The 15,443-nt window shown below is 47.9% G+C and overlaps 1 protein-coding gene across 7 annotated transcripts in view; it reads left to right on the top strand.

The window, feature by feature from the left end:
• Positions 1-7,730, top strand: part of Tenm2 (teneurin transmembrane protein 2) — a 1,236,531-nt gene extending 1,228,801 nt beyond the window's left edge. For all 7 annotated transcript variants that reach the window (XM_029545825.1, XM_029545821.1, XM_029545820.1 and 4 more), the window contains 2 exons: positions 3,869-3,999; positions 5,568-7,730. In XM_029545825.1, coding sequence (XP_029401685.1) covers positions 3,869-3,999; positions 5,568-6,329 — 893 coding nt within the window. In that variant the 3' untranslated portion in view covers positions 6,330-7,730. The remainder of the gene's footprint in view (positions 1-3,868; positions 4,000-5,567) is intronic.
• Positions 7,731-15,443: the final 7,713 nt, after the last annotated feature.

The raw sequence follows: 15,443 nt of genomic DNA, 5'->3' as shown, positions 1-15,443 counted from the left end.
GAGAGAGAGAGAGAGAGAGAGAGAGAGAGAGAGAGAGAGAGAACCAAGCACTGTTGGCACTTTAATCCCAGCACTTGCTTGGGAGGCAGAGGCAGATGAAGATCTGTGAGTTCAAAGCCAGCCTGGTCTACAAAGTGAGCTCTAAGACAGCCAGGGCTGTTACAAAGAGAAACCCTGTCTCAAAAAAAAAAAAAAAAAAATGTATTCTGTGGTTGAACCACACCATGGTTTTATATAAATTTATATAAAATGTCCAGAACAGAGGCAGACTCAGGCTGAGGGCAGCTTAGGGACTGTCGGACATGGCCATACAGAATGACTGCTAATCCCTATGAGGTTTCTTTGTGGGGGTCCAAGTGTCATGAAATTAGATAGTGACAATGGCTGCCAACATTTTGAATATGCTAGAGACCACAGATTTGGATGGGTACCTTAAAATGGTGAGTTTCATGTTATATAAAATTTACCTCAATGGATTAGATGTAGGATGAGAAAAGAAAGGAGTTGGGGATGGTGGGCAGAAGAATCGAGATACAATTGTTTCAAAAGAAAAGAGAGGCAGAGGGCAGGTCAAGAATTCAGTTTGGGACCCGTCAAAACTGGAGACAGACAAGATGCACAAGTGCCGAGCTTAGAGGAAGGTCAGGCAGGGCTGTACAGTTTGGAGTCAGCGTAAGCCTGGAGGCAGCATCTACCACTCAAGTCTAGATGACTACATGATACAGAAAACTTCTGGCCGTGGAGATGCCGCCACGGGTAAAGGGGCTTGCCATTCAAGGTTGGTGAGCCCATCCCTGGAACCTAGAAAGGTAGATGGAAAAAAACAGTCTGCAAAGGTGTCCTTCTGATGTCCTCTGATGCCTTGGCTTGTTTGCTCCACCTCCAACATATAATAATAATAATAATAATAATAATAATAATAATAATAATAATAGTAGTAGTAGTAACTGGGTGAGGCGGATACTTTCAGACAAGATAAGAACATGGTCAGCATGGGGCTTGGCAGTGTGGAGATTCTTCCAGACTTGACACATGAGATTTCTGTACCACAGTGGGGGTCAAAAGCCTGTTTCACAGATATGAGAAGAATAGCAAGCCATGAGCGCAGAAGCTTAGTGTGAGCTCAGGAGGACCTTGTAAAGCAAACATAAACTGGGAATAGGAGTGAGAAAGCACCTGTATGGGGGAGGACATTAGGCAGCATCTTAGTGTGCTGGTGGGGTAAATCCATCAGAAGAGTTAGAGAATCACCGCTGTGGAATGAGAAAAGATTCCTAGAGTGATGACCATGCGCACAGTGGGGGGCTCAGCATGCACAGGTCACATAATGCAATGGGGGAAAAAAGCAGAGTTCGAGAGTGCAGAGGCTGAGCCACAGTGAGTGCTGTGGGCAAACGGGATAGCATTGGAGGAAGCCCCTCTCTGGCTGCCTTGGTTTCTGCAGAAAAGCAGGAAATAAGGTTGACTGGTGGTGGGGGGAGGGGAAGATTGTAGAGGTTCAGAGAGAAATGAGCAAACAGAAATAAATATATATAGGAGGGAAAGAAAAGAACCAAATATGGACGTGCATGTCCCTAAACCATGCACTTAGGAGATTGAGGCAGGAGGATCACCACAAATTCTAGTCCAGCCTGGTCTACATATAAGATTATGTCTCAAAAAAATAGATGATAGAGATAGATAGATAGATAGATAGATAGATAGATAGATAGATAGATAGATAGATGATAGACAGACAGACAGATAGATAGATAGATAGATAGATAGATAGATAGATAGATAGATAGATAGACAGATAGATGATAAATTAGATACATACATACTTACATGTATACATACATACATACTACATACATACATACATACATACATCAAACAGGCATGAGGAAGTGAAAGCAGACAGCGGATCTTCAAATACACGCCCCCCAAGGAATGAGTCCAGGGGTGGGTCATGGAATGTGTGCCAGGTTAAGAAAGAAAACAAATGAGCAGGAAGTTGAGAGACAGAGATGGATGGATGGATGGATGGATGGATGGATGGATGGATGGATGGATGGATGGATGGATGGTCCTAGGTGTTGTGTAATAAGTCAGAGAGCTGAGGCCAGAGGGTTGTGTGTATGCAAATGACATAATGGAGGACCAGAATTACAAGTGACAAAGTCTGAAGTTGATTCATGAAAGGAGAGCAAGGCATTAAGGAGCTGAGGTGTTAGAAGTAGCAACCACTCATCTAACAAAATCGCTAAGAACTGGTTCAGAGTCAGAGACAGAGGCAGCACGCTTCACAGAATTCAGGTGAGAAGCCCAAGGTCAGCCGTGGTCCTGAGGCTGGAAGCAGGGCAGGGAGACCAGTGCTATGTGAGAAGAGGTTTGAATTGTAGCAAGAGGGAGAGAGACTGATAAACTCTAGAGACATGGCAAGCTTTCCTAAAGGCAGATTTGAACTCCAGGGGCCCAGTGGAACTTAAGAACTTAAGAAAGGCAGAAAGAGAACAGGAAAGAGACAAGCCCAGGATGCGACCACAGATCTCAGGTGAATAGAAATAAAGAACAGATTGAGTCCAGTCCTTCTGCACGCCAGTCTGGTGGCTCTAATGAAAATGGAAGTGCCCTGAGTAATGGCTTCCTGGGCCATAGCGGAAAGGAGGTCAGGAGGCCTGTTGGGGGTGGGGGAGGAGCTGTCTTGGAAAACTTGGACCATTCACTAGGTGTGTGGGACATATTTTGTAAGTCCAAATGAAATGCAATGGCTGGGATGTTCACCTGAATAGGGCAGGCCTCTTGCTGCCCCGTTGAAGGACAGGAGGTCTAGAAGAATAGGCTCAAGAACTAAAGGTCTGTTCATCATCTGTCCATCCCTGAAGACATTCCCTCAAAAGCCAACTTCAGTGCAGAGCCCCAGGGCGAATGTCCCATACTGTGATCACAGTACCCACACATCCCTCCTGGTTGGTCATTGCCTCTAGCTTCTGACATACTGCCTGGCCTGTGGTAGCTCATAGGAGGGACTGGAGAGATTAAGAACCATTAAGACAATGAGCTGCTCTTCCAGAGGTTCTGAGTTCATTTTCCAGCATCCACATGGTGGCTCAGAACCACCTATAACTGTAGTCCCATGGGATCTGATGCCCTCTTCTGATGTGCAGACCTACATGCAGACAAAAGCAGCCATATACATAAAGTACATAATAAAAAAGTCTTTAAAAAAAAGTTCATGTGACCTTCAAATAAAATATTAGTTGAGTTGTCAATGTACCAGATTGTATAGTGAGTTCTTTACACGTTTTCTCCTCCAGTCCTTACATCAACGCAATGAGGCAGAACAATTATCGTCCTAATTCAAAACTGAAGGACCTGAGGCTAACATAGCCAGGCTCACACAGCAGGGAGACTTGAAGTTGAATCTGTCCATTCTACAACTGGCCTTTGTAAGCACAACATAGTGGTTATCAATGGCCACCTTGCGAGAGACATCTTCTTCCTTGGACACATATAAGGAATCTCTGGGCTGGGTGGCAGAGATGGCTCAGCAGTTAAAAGCACATGCAGCATTTGTAGAGGACCCAGGTTTGGTTCCCAGAACTCATGTGGTGGCTCACAACCATCTAAAACTCCAGTTCCAGGGGGATCTGATGCCTCCTCTGGCTCCTGGATACATTAGGCAAAACACTTAATGTACATCGGAAAAATAAATTACTTTTTAAAGACTCTCTGGTTCCAGTTCCCAGAGGCTGTCACCAGATACTGTCAACCTCTTCTCTTAGATCCCACACCCAACCGCCCAGTTATTTTGTTCTCTTTGCAAGATCTGCTGCAGCCTCCTTCACCGTGATTTCAGAAGTCTTTATTTTTCCTTCTCCCGTAGACGTGAAAAGCTGGCTTGTGATGTTTGGGTTTCAGCTCAGCAACATCATCCCTGGATTCCCAAGAGCCAGAATGTATTTTGTGCCTCCCCCCTATGAACTGTCAGAGAGTCAAGCAAGCGAGAATGGGCAGGTAAGTAGTTGGGTCCGGGGTGAGCACCGGATGAGAATCCAAACGAGAGTCCTCATTCTCTTTCATAGACACTGCCTCACCAGAGCCAGGGGGCTTCCGGGAAAGGAACAGTGAGGCTGGGTATAAAAGCAGAGACTTCCGCGGAGCGCAGAGAGAATGTCATCGTGGTCCTTTCCAGTATGGCCCATATTTCTTCCCAACCTCAATGATTACCTTAATTGTGGTATCATTATCTGCTCAGTATCTACCCTCCGGTCACTCCTTGATTAACAATAGCCCAGAGGAATCCAGTGGCAACTTGCCATCTGGACTGCTGTAAGATCGTAACCCTTTCAGCTTTTTATGGGACGCAATAAAACTGTGGTTTGCAGTTTCTGTCCCATTAAAGAACATTTTTATGCCCTACATAAAACCTCAGCATGTTATGGCCCAAATGCATACAGATTGAGTTTTTAGAACATAATGCGTGCCTGGGTCTCCCTCTGATGACCGAAGGGTGGTCAGTTTCAATTTGTGTGCACTGAGACCTCAGCCACGGCACACGGGCAGCTCGGGAACTGCATTGAGCTGACCCCCCTGATGTGGGACCGGGGCTCTGCACTGTGGTGGTCTAGAAGGTCTCAGCAGCTCTGAATAGTCATCCAGATTGTGCGACTATAGAGAGGCAAGGAGGAGCTGCCGGGTAATTGAGAACGGCGTTCTCTCTATCCTGCCCCTCGGGGACCACTCAGTGGATGAATAGCCATCATTTCCCTCATTTATCTAAGTGCCGTTACCTCCCAAACACAGCCTCTTCCATTATCCCAGCCTGTCCCCCAACCACCAATTGAGACAAGTTGTCATTTGTGAGTGGAGAACGCAAGGCCAATGGGATAATGGTGATTTCAGTCCTCTGCAGAACCAGGGCCGAGGTCCAAAACAACGGAATGAGAGTGGGGAGGAGGGGAAGGGGACTTCCCTCTGGCCCACGGAGCCTGGATCTCTTAGCCCAGAGCTCTCAAATATGAATATGCACACACATCACCTAGAGTACCCGGCTGGAACACAGCCTGTGTCAGCGGCCTAAGAACTGCTTTTCTAACAGGGCTGTGGGCCCCAATGATCCATCTGCAGCTGGCCTGGTTTTGAGTAAAAGCAGTGACTATGCAAGCCCCTGGTTTTGGAGCAGGACAGGTCACAACAGTGGGGCTGCCAGCTGCTCAGACACCTGATCCCCACATCAGGACATCCGTGGGTCTGAAATATACCCAGATAGCTGCTGCACCACAAATGTAGATTATCTCTTGGCTCCCACAGTTGGGGTGCACAGCCAGCATACTGACTCAGGCAAGATGGAGAACCTTTCACCATCTTTCTGTGAGTGACATGGTGACAAAGTGAACAGAGCACCCCGTTAGAGGACTGGGAACCAGCCCGTCTGCCCTAGTTACACAAGGAAGGACTGTATCAGTACGTACAGTCTCTGCAGATCAAGCCTGAAAGAACACTGGGCAACCGTCCCTGTAGTTCTTGCTTCAGATCTGCCCATGCTACCTTCTGACCCGTTCCTTTTTGTCTTGTGCCCATAGCTCATTACAGGTGTCCAGCAGACAACAGAGAGGCATAACCAGGCCTTCCTGGCTCTGGAAGGACAGGTCATCACTAAAAAGCTCCATGCCAGCATCCGAGAGAAAGCCGGCCACTGGTTTGCTACCACCACACCCATCATCGGCAAAGGCATCATGTTTGCCATCAAAGAAGGGCGGGTGACCACAGGAGTGTCCAGCATCGCCAGTGAGGACAGCCGCAAGGTAGCATCCGTGTTAAACAATGCCTACTACTTAGACAAGATGCACTACAGCATCGAGGGCAAGGACACACACTACTTTGTGAAGATCGGCGCCGCGGATGGTGACCTGGTCACGCTGGGAACCACCATTGGGCGCAAAGTTCTGGAGAGTGGGGTAAATGTGACGGTGTCGCAGCCCACGCTGCTGGTGAATGGCAGGACTCGAAGGTTCACCAACATTGAGTTCCAGTACTCCACGCTGCTGCTCAGCATCCGCTACGGCCTCACCCCTGACACGCTGGACGAAGAGAAGGCCCGCGTCCTGGACCAAGCGAGACAGAGGGCCCTGGGTACTGCCTGGGCCAAGGAGCAGCAGAAAGCCAGGGACGGGAGAGAAGGCAGCCGCCTGTGGACGGAGGGCGAGAAGCAGCAACTCCTGAGCACGGGACGGGTACAAGGTTATGAGGGTTATTACGTGCTTCCGGTGGAACAGTACCCAGAGCTGGCAGACAGTAGCAGCAACATCCAGTTCTTAAGACAGAATGAGATGGGAAAGAGGTAACAAAATAACCTGCTGCCACCTCTTCTCTGGGTGGCTCAGCAGGAGCAACTGAGACCTCCTCTCCTAAGGAGACGAAGACCTAACGGGGCACTGAAGCCGGGCTGCTTTAGGATCCCAAGTGGCAAGAAAGCTCACATTTTTTGAGTTCAAATGCTACTGTCTAAGCGCAAAGTCCCTCATCCTGAAGTAGACTAGAGCCTGGCCACAAATTCTGAGGAAAAACAAAACTAAAGGATGAACGAACGAACGAACGAACGAACAGACGAACGAACGAATGAAAACACACACAAAATGTTTCAAGTTCCCCTAAAATATGACCCACTTGTTCCGGGTCTAAGGCAGAAAAGAGACGCAGAATAGCCAAAAGGAAAGGAGCAGAAAAGAAACAAATTAAAAAAGAAAAAAAACAAAAAAAAAAAACAAAAAAAAGCAAACAAAAAGACAAAGACACCGACCGTACAGACGAAGAAATGAAGACGAGAAGGCCTCATATTCTAATACCTCACTCATCGACACGTGAGCAACACAAAGACATTCACAAGGGCCGGCATCACCAGACCAGCTGAGGACAACTCAGACTGACAGTTGGACAAACATTGCGACGTTTTCGTTTAAGCAAATACAGGTGCATTTAAAAACACGACTTTGGGGGTGATTTGTGTGTAGCGCCTGGGGAGGGAGGGGGCACAAAAGCGGAGGATCGAGCACTGGAAATACTTTTTAAAGAAAAAGAAAAACACAAGAAAAAAAAAAAATCCGTATCAGAAGTCAAAGCGAAACAATACCGACTGGCACTTATCTCTCAGGTCCCCCACGTAGTCAGGCCTGAGCTAATTTATTTGAGCGCAGAGTGTAAAATTTTAATTCAAAATGGTGGTTATACTCACTACATAAATCTCATACTCTTTTTGTCTTTGGAGATTCCATTGTGGACAGTAATACGCAGTTACAGGGTGTAGTCTGTTTAGATTCCGTAGTTTGTGGGTATCAGTTGCGGTAGAGATGCAACATTTGTGACTCTGTTGCTAACGGTTACCACTTCCGATCGCCCTGTACATACATATGCCGTAAGGCGCAATCACTGTTTCAGACTTAAAATTATTAGTGTGTTTGTTTGGTCCAGAAACTGAGACAATCACATGACAGTCACCACGAGGAGAGAAAATAAAAAAATAAATAAATAAATAAAAACAAAACAAAAAAATTTAAAAAGTGAAGAAAAAAAAACCACACAAAAAAAGTCTAATAAGAACTTTGGTACAAGAACTTTTTTGTAATATACATGTATGAATTGTTCATCGAGTTTTTATATTAATTTTAATTTGCTGCTAAGCAAAGACTAGGGACAGGCAAAGATAATTTATGGCAAAGTGTTTAAATTGTTTATACATAAATAAAGTCTCTAAAACTCCTGTGGACACTGATCTTTTGTGGAAATGCTTTATGATGCGATTTGCAGGGGTTCTCAACCTGTGGGTCATGACCTCCTGTGAAGGTCATATGTTATTATAATTCAGAACCCTAGAAAAGTTATAATTATGAAATAGTAATGGAATTGTTTTATAGGGTTACACAGCATGTGTTACAGGGTTACAGTGTTAAGAAGGTTGAGAGTCACTGCAGTAAAGGCTGGAAAAACGGGGATGGATACACAGAGCCTGAGCTGGTCCAGCTCCAGAATCCCTTATCCCAAAAGTTAGGAGGCAGAGGAAAGCTAATGGTTTAGGATTTTTTTTTTTCAGATCTTAGGAGAAGAACACGTACATAGTAAGAGATGAAAGCTTGAAATTCACTTGTGGTCCATACACGATTCAGTTGTGGTCCATACGCGATTCAGTTGTGGTCCATATGCGATTCAGTTGTGGTCCACATGCGTTATACACAGAGCCTGGAGGCTGCACTATGGTGTTCAGTCTCTGCTTTTGAAACAGGGTCTCTCTACATAGCCCTGGCTGTCCTGAAGGAGCTCGCCATGGAGACCAAGCTCAAACTTGCAGAGATCTGCCTGCCTTTTCTTTTCTCCCACATGCGGGGATCAAAGGAATGTACCTCCACACCTGGCAACCGTGCTTTTTAATAATTTTATGCTATAACAGAGTTTTATAGTTTGGAATTTTCTAGTTGTGACCTCGTATCTGGGTTCAAAAACTTCAGATTTGAGTTTGGCTGTTGTTGTTGTTTGGTTTTCGAGACAGGGTTTCTCTGTGTAGCCCTGGCTGTCCTGGAAACTCACTCTGTAGACCAGGCTGGCCTTGAACTCAGAAATCTGCCCGCCTCTGCCTCCCAAGTGCTGGGATTAAAGGTGTGCACCACCACTGCCGGCTGTTTTTTGTTTTTGTTTTTGTTTTTGTTTTATTAGGGATGCTCAGTCTGTCCTTGGACCATCTTGGGGAAAAAAAAAAAAGTTCTGTTTTATTCCGGCTAGGGAGGAAGGGTTCCTTTTGTTTGCGTCTGTGTTTTGTTTTATGGTGAGAGGGAGGAGACAGCGAGATGGGGTCCCATGTGCTCCTCAAACTGCTATTTACTCCAAGCTGGCTTTGAACATCAGATCCTCCTGCTTCCACCACACATGTGCTGGGACGGCAGCTGTTTGCCCTCAAACATCTGGAGCATCTTTGATAATACCCCCCCCCCCAATGCTCTAGCGACTCTAAGACTTCCCCCTCCAGGGTGACCACACTCACCACTTTGGAAGCTTACACACTGTGTGGCTGTGTGTCCACTGTGTGTCTCCCCAGCTAGATCAACTTACCTCCAAACTCAAACGCATCAGACAAATCAAGTAACAAGAGCCCTTTGAGGTTTTAATGTATTTTTGGTTTATACCACTTCTACAACTAAAATAGCATCAACAGCCAGTATGAATCTGTGCTTTTCTGGGTTGCTGTTCTCAACTGTGGCTCTGCAATGCAGCATCTCCAGAGACCCCCACCACCACCACCTTTCATTCACTGAGCAGCGTCTTCTTGTCTCGAGACCTCACCACAGCAGCCAGGCTGGGGTGCAGAAGAGACACAAACAGAAGAAGCTCATGCCTCACAAAACTCGCAGGCAGATAAATGGGGAGACAGCAGACCAGAAATCGCTCTAGAAATGAAAATGGCAGGGCCGTTTTGGTCCCGAGGATGAAGGTTTATGATGCAGCCATGGCCAGTTCTGAAGGTTCAGCAGGGGTTAGCCAGAAGGGAACACATTCCCAAGACAGAGACCAGAGAACGCAGAGGAACTGTGGCAGAGAGAGCAAAGGCAGGTGGGTGGTGAGGCAGGAACATAGGAGAGCTGGTTGGGTTCAGAAGACGCACAAGGTAATGCCTGGATTCTATTTATCTATCTGTCTATCTGCCTGTCTGTCTGCCTGTCTGTCTGCCTGCCTGCCTGCCCGCCTGCCTGTTTATCTGTCTATCTGCCTCTCTGCCTGCCTGTCTGTCTGCTTATCTATCTTTCTATCTGCCTGTCTATCTGCCTATCTGTCTGTCTATCTGCTTATCTATCTGTCTGTCTGTCTGTCCATTTATTTGGCCTGGATTCTTTTAAATGGTAGCAAAAGGAAGTCATTCATTTCAATGTCATAAGTGCTGTACTGTGGTATGCAGAACAGGTATCGAGGCAGCTGAAACAATCTCATAAGTGAGATGAAGAGGAGGCTGAGGGAGCCTTGAATCTAAGGTAGAGAGGTATCAGCTCCTCAGGAGGATACAGAGGTAAGCTGAGCACCAGGAGTTTAAGACTACTCTCCCGTGTCATTCACCATGCAGGTGGGAAACACTCAATGAACAGCACTCATCTGGAAGGTGACCCCGTGTCCATAACTTCTTCTAGATATCTGGCTAATTGGTCCTTTGCCCAGAGACCCTCCCGAGATCTCCAACGCTCTATCTTCCTGGTCATCCAGTCAGTTTCCAAGTGGCCTCCATGAGCAGAAAGGGAGGCGTGGTTAGCCTCACTTAAACCCGGCCTCAGGAGTTGCCCAGAAAGGAACATGGCCCCAGAAGCATCACTCTGATGTATTGGGTGGGGCTACCGTCCTCAGGAGTGGGTAGAGGTAGCTATGGGCTGTGGAACCTGGAGACGCGATCATGGCACAGCGTCAGCTGCGAAACGAAAGCGGAAGATGTCTCACCAGGTAGATGCACCTGCAAAGTGGTTCAGGGAGTTGCCCCAGACTGTGGGGACTCAGTGCAAGACTTCTCTGCCCCTGTAGCCTCTTGAGCATTTCTGGGAGTCACATATCAGAAGAATTTCACAAGCAAGAGAACATCTTCTCTTTAGGGTCCACCATCTTTGAAATATCCCTTAGTTTTCTGATATGTCCCTGCGGATCCCGCCCCACGTTGTACACCACAGAGATACATCCTAGGAGGATGGAAGCAAGTCTGGCTGGCTGAAAAGTCCCTTACCTCTCCTCAAGCTAGGACAATGACTGATGGAGGGTCCTAGATAGACTGGAAAGCCCAATGGCTCTCTAAGGATAGACACTGTAACGTAAGCATGCCTGGGAACCAGTTCTGACAACTGCCCACTAAATGTAAAAATGAGGCTGGACATTGTACAGCACTTGCCTAACTAACGTTTTCAAGACCCTGGATTCCATCCCCAGAATGCCAAAAAGGAACAAAAACTGTGGAAAGTGGCCAAGTGGAAGTGGTCACCTTTAGACCTGGCATTCTGGAAGCAGAGACAGGCACATCTCTTTGAGTTCCAGGCCAGCCAGGGATACATGGTGAAACTGTCTTTAGAAAAAAAAAAAATGAGTGTGAGGGAGCGAGGGCTGGAGAGAGATGGTCCAATGGTTACAGAACACTGGCTACTCTTCCAGAGAGCCCTGGTTCAATTCCTAGTATCCACATAGCAATAATTCTAATCCCAAGGGATACAATGCCCTCTTCTGGCCTCTTCGGATACTGAATGCATATGGTCCCCACATATAGGCAGGCAAAACACCAAATTAATATTTTAAACTGTGGAAACCAGAAAAAGTTACATGTATCAATTAGATAAAAAGTATTAGCTGCTTAAAGAGACAACTCAATAGAAATTAAGGCCTCATCAAAAAGCCCATTTCACTTAGTAGTGTACTGCCTCAGAGGTGAGCCAGCTGAGGGTTAAATGAAACACCATAAGCACTTAATATTATTTGTTTTTTTTATCATATTTGTTCCAAGTACAAGTTGTTGGTTTTTTTTTTTTTGAAGAGTGGGGAGGGGTGCTGTCATGAAGCAGCTAGGGAGGATTAGGGGATTGGGTCTTCACCCCCACACATTGTGTGTCACCTTGTCAAGAGTCCCTCCCCTCCCAGCCTCCCAGGTCCAGGGAGCTGCAGCAAGTGCTTTCAGCATCTGACCCGTGTTCATGGCCTTAAGGGATTGTCAGAAAGAGTGACATTTAGAAGGTCGAGGGTCTCAGCAACGTGAAGTCAGCCTGTCCGACTAGGAGGAATCAGTTCAAGCATTTATCCATTTATCGACATCCCGAGTCACCGGGCACAGCTCATCCCCGGCACTGTCAGAAGTGGGCGATGCAAAGATGAATAAAACCTGCTCAGAAAGCTCTCAGTCAGGGATGAGACAAACTCACAAGACAGTCGTGGGATACAGTGGGGTCAGAGCCGGTGGGAAAGTTGACAGACTAGAGCAAGAAGCTGGGAGAAGACCCTGTTGTCTCCGTGAACATCTGATCTGGACACCAGCCGACCAGGCCAGGAAATGAGCTGATGCTAAAATGAGACAGACTCCACACAAATGGAGAGAGTACAAGTAGATCGCCTGAAGGTAAGAAGGCTACAGGGGGCTATCTGTGACATCACATGAGGGAGATGTGGCTCAGGAATGAAGGTTTGTCCGGCAAGCGCAAAGGCCATGGGTTTCACCCCAGCACCAAGGAACCTTTGACAAAAGCCCCCCAGGCCCACTTAATCGGGTTTTCTCTCAATTAGAAGCCAGGTGCTGAGCCCCTGGGCATCTTCACTTGCAGGGCAAAGATAAACCCCTCCTCACCCCGCGGGCAGAAGGAACAGGCCTAAGACTCGGGCTAGGAACTGATCTATCGCCGGTCGTGAGGTTGGTTCATGCTTGGGGTTCTTATAAATACGAAGAAATGAGTAGAAGGGTACTACTGCCAGAGGAGAGGGAGAAGAGGGTAGAAAGGGCCGAAGAGGGATGGCCTTCTGGGGCCCCCCAGCTTGATCAAGGAAGGAAGGGTCTGTAACTTTTTGGAGTTGGTGACAGAGTCCAAAGAGTAGAACTAAAAAGCAGGAAATCTGCCAAGACCTTGCTCCTGGTCCTTCACTTTCTCCAGCCCCTAGGCGAAAGGACACTATACAGGAGGAGGAGGGGGTGGGGGACTATTAATAAGGACTGTTCTGCTCCGCTCTGCGCACACCCAGGCCCCACGCTGAATGCTGAGACAGCTAGGCAGCCTCGTTCCGGTCCCCTGCGCACGCCACTTCAAATGCTGTCTGCATCTATTCTCCAAAGCCTCTCTTTCCCAAGCCGTGATCGCCTCCCTTTGGCCACCAGGTGGCAGCCTTTCCCGCTAAATCTTGCTAGGCTCTATGTTTGCCTAGAGAGGCTTTCCAACTCAGGGATGGGCTACAAGAACCTAACTCTGGATAGGGAGAGGCTCCATTGCATGCAAAGCAGCCGGAAACAGACCGACCGATTCTCCTTGCAGCATCTCAGGCACCAGCCGGGGTACATTTCCAAACGTCCTTCGCATCCCTAGTCGTGACCTCACTTTTTCTCGTTCCTAAAATAAAAATAAAAGTATTGCTGTTGTCTCAGCAGGAGGTGGAGGAGCAACAGACAGGGAAATCAAGGCCAACCTGGGCTATGTGTGAGATAGTATGAAAAGGAAGCTTCGGTTGAAATCCCAGTTGCGCCCCCTCTCCAGCTAAGTCTGAGCACTTTCCCTAACTTCTTCTCTAAGAAGTGGAGATAAGAACACCTCACCCCAGCACCCTGCCTGCGGGGGGCGGGGGGTTGCGTGCACAAGGAAGCCGCGGGCTAGTGCTTTGTAGCAGGCTATTTTTATTTTCAGCCTTCTTAAAAAGATTGCTGGCTCTCCACCCACCTTAGAGTTAGTGGGGCGTTACCTCCAACCTCTCTCCCTCTGAGCCCAATCCCAGGGGGTGTAGAAATGACCTCACGCACTCACAGACCCTGTCATTCAAATTAGCTGACCTCATTTGAACCTCCCACACACTGGGGGGCAGATGAGGAAACTGGCCTAGAGAGACCACTAACACCCCACAGGCAGAGCCCAGCCCTCCACAGCAGGATCTGTCTCTCTGACCTCAGGGTTGGCCACTCCCTCCAAAAGCCCTTATCTCAGCCTTATCTCCCACAAAAGCTCACTTTTTATCCTGAGGTGAGAGCCTGATGGAATCTGTTGTGTTTACAAGTGACAGGAATTAGACAAATTCCTGTTGTTAAAAAAAAAAAAAAAAAAAAAAATTAAGAGAGAATGAAGGCTAGAAACAGACCCCAAAGGGTACCACAGTATTAATCAAGAGATTTGTGCTCATCCGTGACGGAACCTGAATTTAAAGGAACACTAGGAACACAGGAACATGGCTGATTTCAGGCATGGCAGGTTCTAGGGCTGCAAGGATGTCCACAAGGTGCCATCTTGACTCCAACACTCATATGACCTTTCTCCCAGAGAGGTCTCTTCCACGGGGTTGTGTTGCTTCAGCCCAAGTCTGCATCCTTACCAGCAACCATGGCAACAGCAGAGAGACCCTGCTCCTCCCTCTGTTGCTAGGAAGACCTTTAATGGTCCGCTTGCAATTGGTGAGAAGTGGGAGGACTCCCGGGAGGATTACTGCCTAGGTTATACCCCGGGGCTGCAGATTCACTCCTTGTCCATTCGGTCCTGATGGGGCTGGACACGTTTGGGTGCTCAGGGAAAGGAGGTGGGAGCTGGGGAGCAGGGATGGAGACACAAACCAGCCATTCAGGAGCGGGGCACTGCCAGCTGGATACACAATAGTGAAGGTGCTATGGAAAAAAGGCAGGACCCTGGCTCGAATAGCCCAAAAGGCACCCAGCAAAGCTTCCCAGAAAACCTCAACCCACGTGCCCTTAGCACCCCCCCCCCTTCTCCCTGTCCTCTGGGAAAGGAAGGCAGGAAGTCTACACTCAACACTAGCCAGAGGAGCTTGTCCCCTGGACAGGTCCGTGTCATCTTGGTGGGACAGGAAGTCCTCCATTCTTTTGTTCTGAATCTGGCTCTCCTTCCCACTCTTGGGAGGCACGCTGACCTGTCTCTGTGGGCAACTGTCAGTGAGGAGCTGACCATTGGACCATCCTGTATTCTAGAGCAATCTTTTTTAAGCTCTGAGATAGGGACACTTGGGGTCAGGTGGCTTTTCATTTGTGGGAGGCTAGCATGTGACTTATAAGAGATTTAATGTTTCTAACACACTATACATGTGTATTTATATATACATCATATACCCATATGAGCATATATATATGAATATATGCAGATGCAGGTGCGGACGCAGACGCAGACACGGGGGAGAACGAGAGAGCAGCAACCCTGGCCTCTACCTAGATTCCATACTTACATACCACCCCTCACCCAGCTGTGACAACCCTTCTGACACTTCCAAATGTCCCCTAGGATGTTATAACCTTCCCCATTGGAAAACCGTTGCCCCCTGTGCTCTGTCCCCAGCCCCCTTTTCCTCCTCTCATTCCTACGAGCTTCAGATTTCCAAAAAGAGAAGCCTTAGACCTCTGATCACGCAGGCCGATCACCCATACTCCCCTGGGTTCTGCAACGTCCCCAGTTCTTCTCTCCTAGACGACAACACCCAGGAGCTCCGTTTGTTTATGTTCAAGACAAAGTCCCACATTATACCCAAGGCTGGCCTAAATAAATCTCACTATGTAGCCCAAGCTAGCCTTGAACAGACAGCAATTCTCCTGCCTCAGCCTCCCAAGTACCCTTCAGTGGCTATCTCGGGTGCTTCCTCCAGCTCTCCCCAACATCAGCCCACTAGGGGTGGGGGACTGTGTCCATTGGGGGAGACTGTTTCCGATGGTGGGGGCTGTGTCCAGTGGGAGGGTATCTGGTGGGGGGACTTGTCTGGTGTGGGGGGGAACTGTG

The sequence above is a fragment of the Mus pahari genome, chromosome 14 (assembly GCF_900095145.1).
Source record: "Mus pahari chromosome 14, PAHARI_EIJ_v1.1, whole genome shotgun sequence".
NCBI lineage: Eukaryota > Metazoa > Chordata > Mammalia > Rodentia > Muridae > Mus > Mus pahari.
Note: the sequence above shows the minus strand (reverse complement) of the source record. Positions and strands in the feature narration are given on the sequence as shown.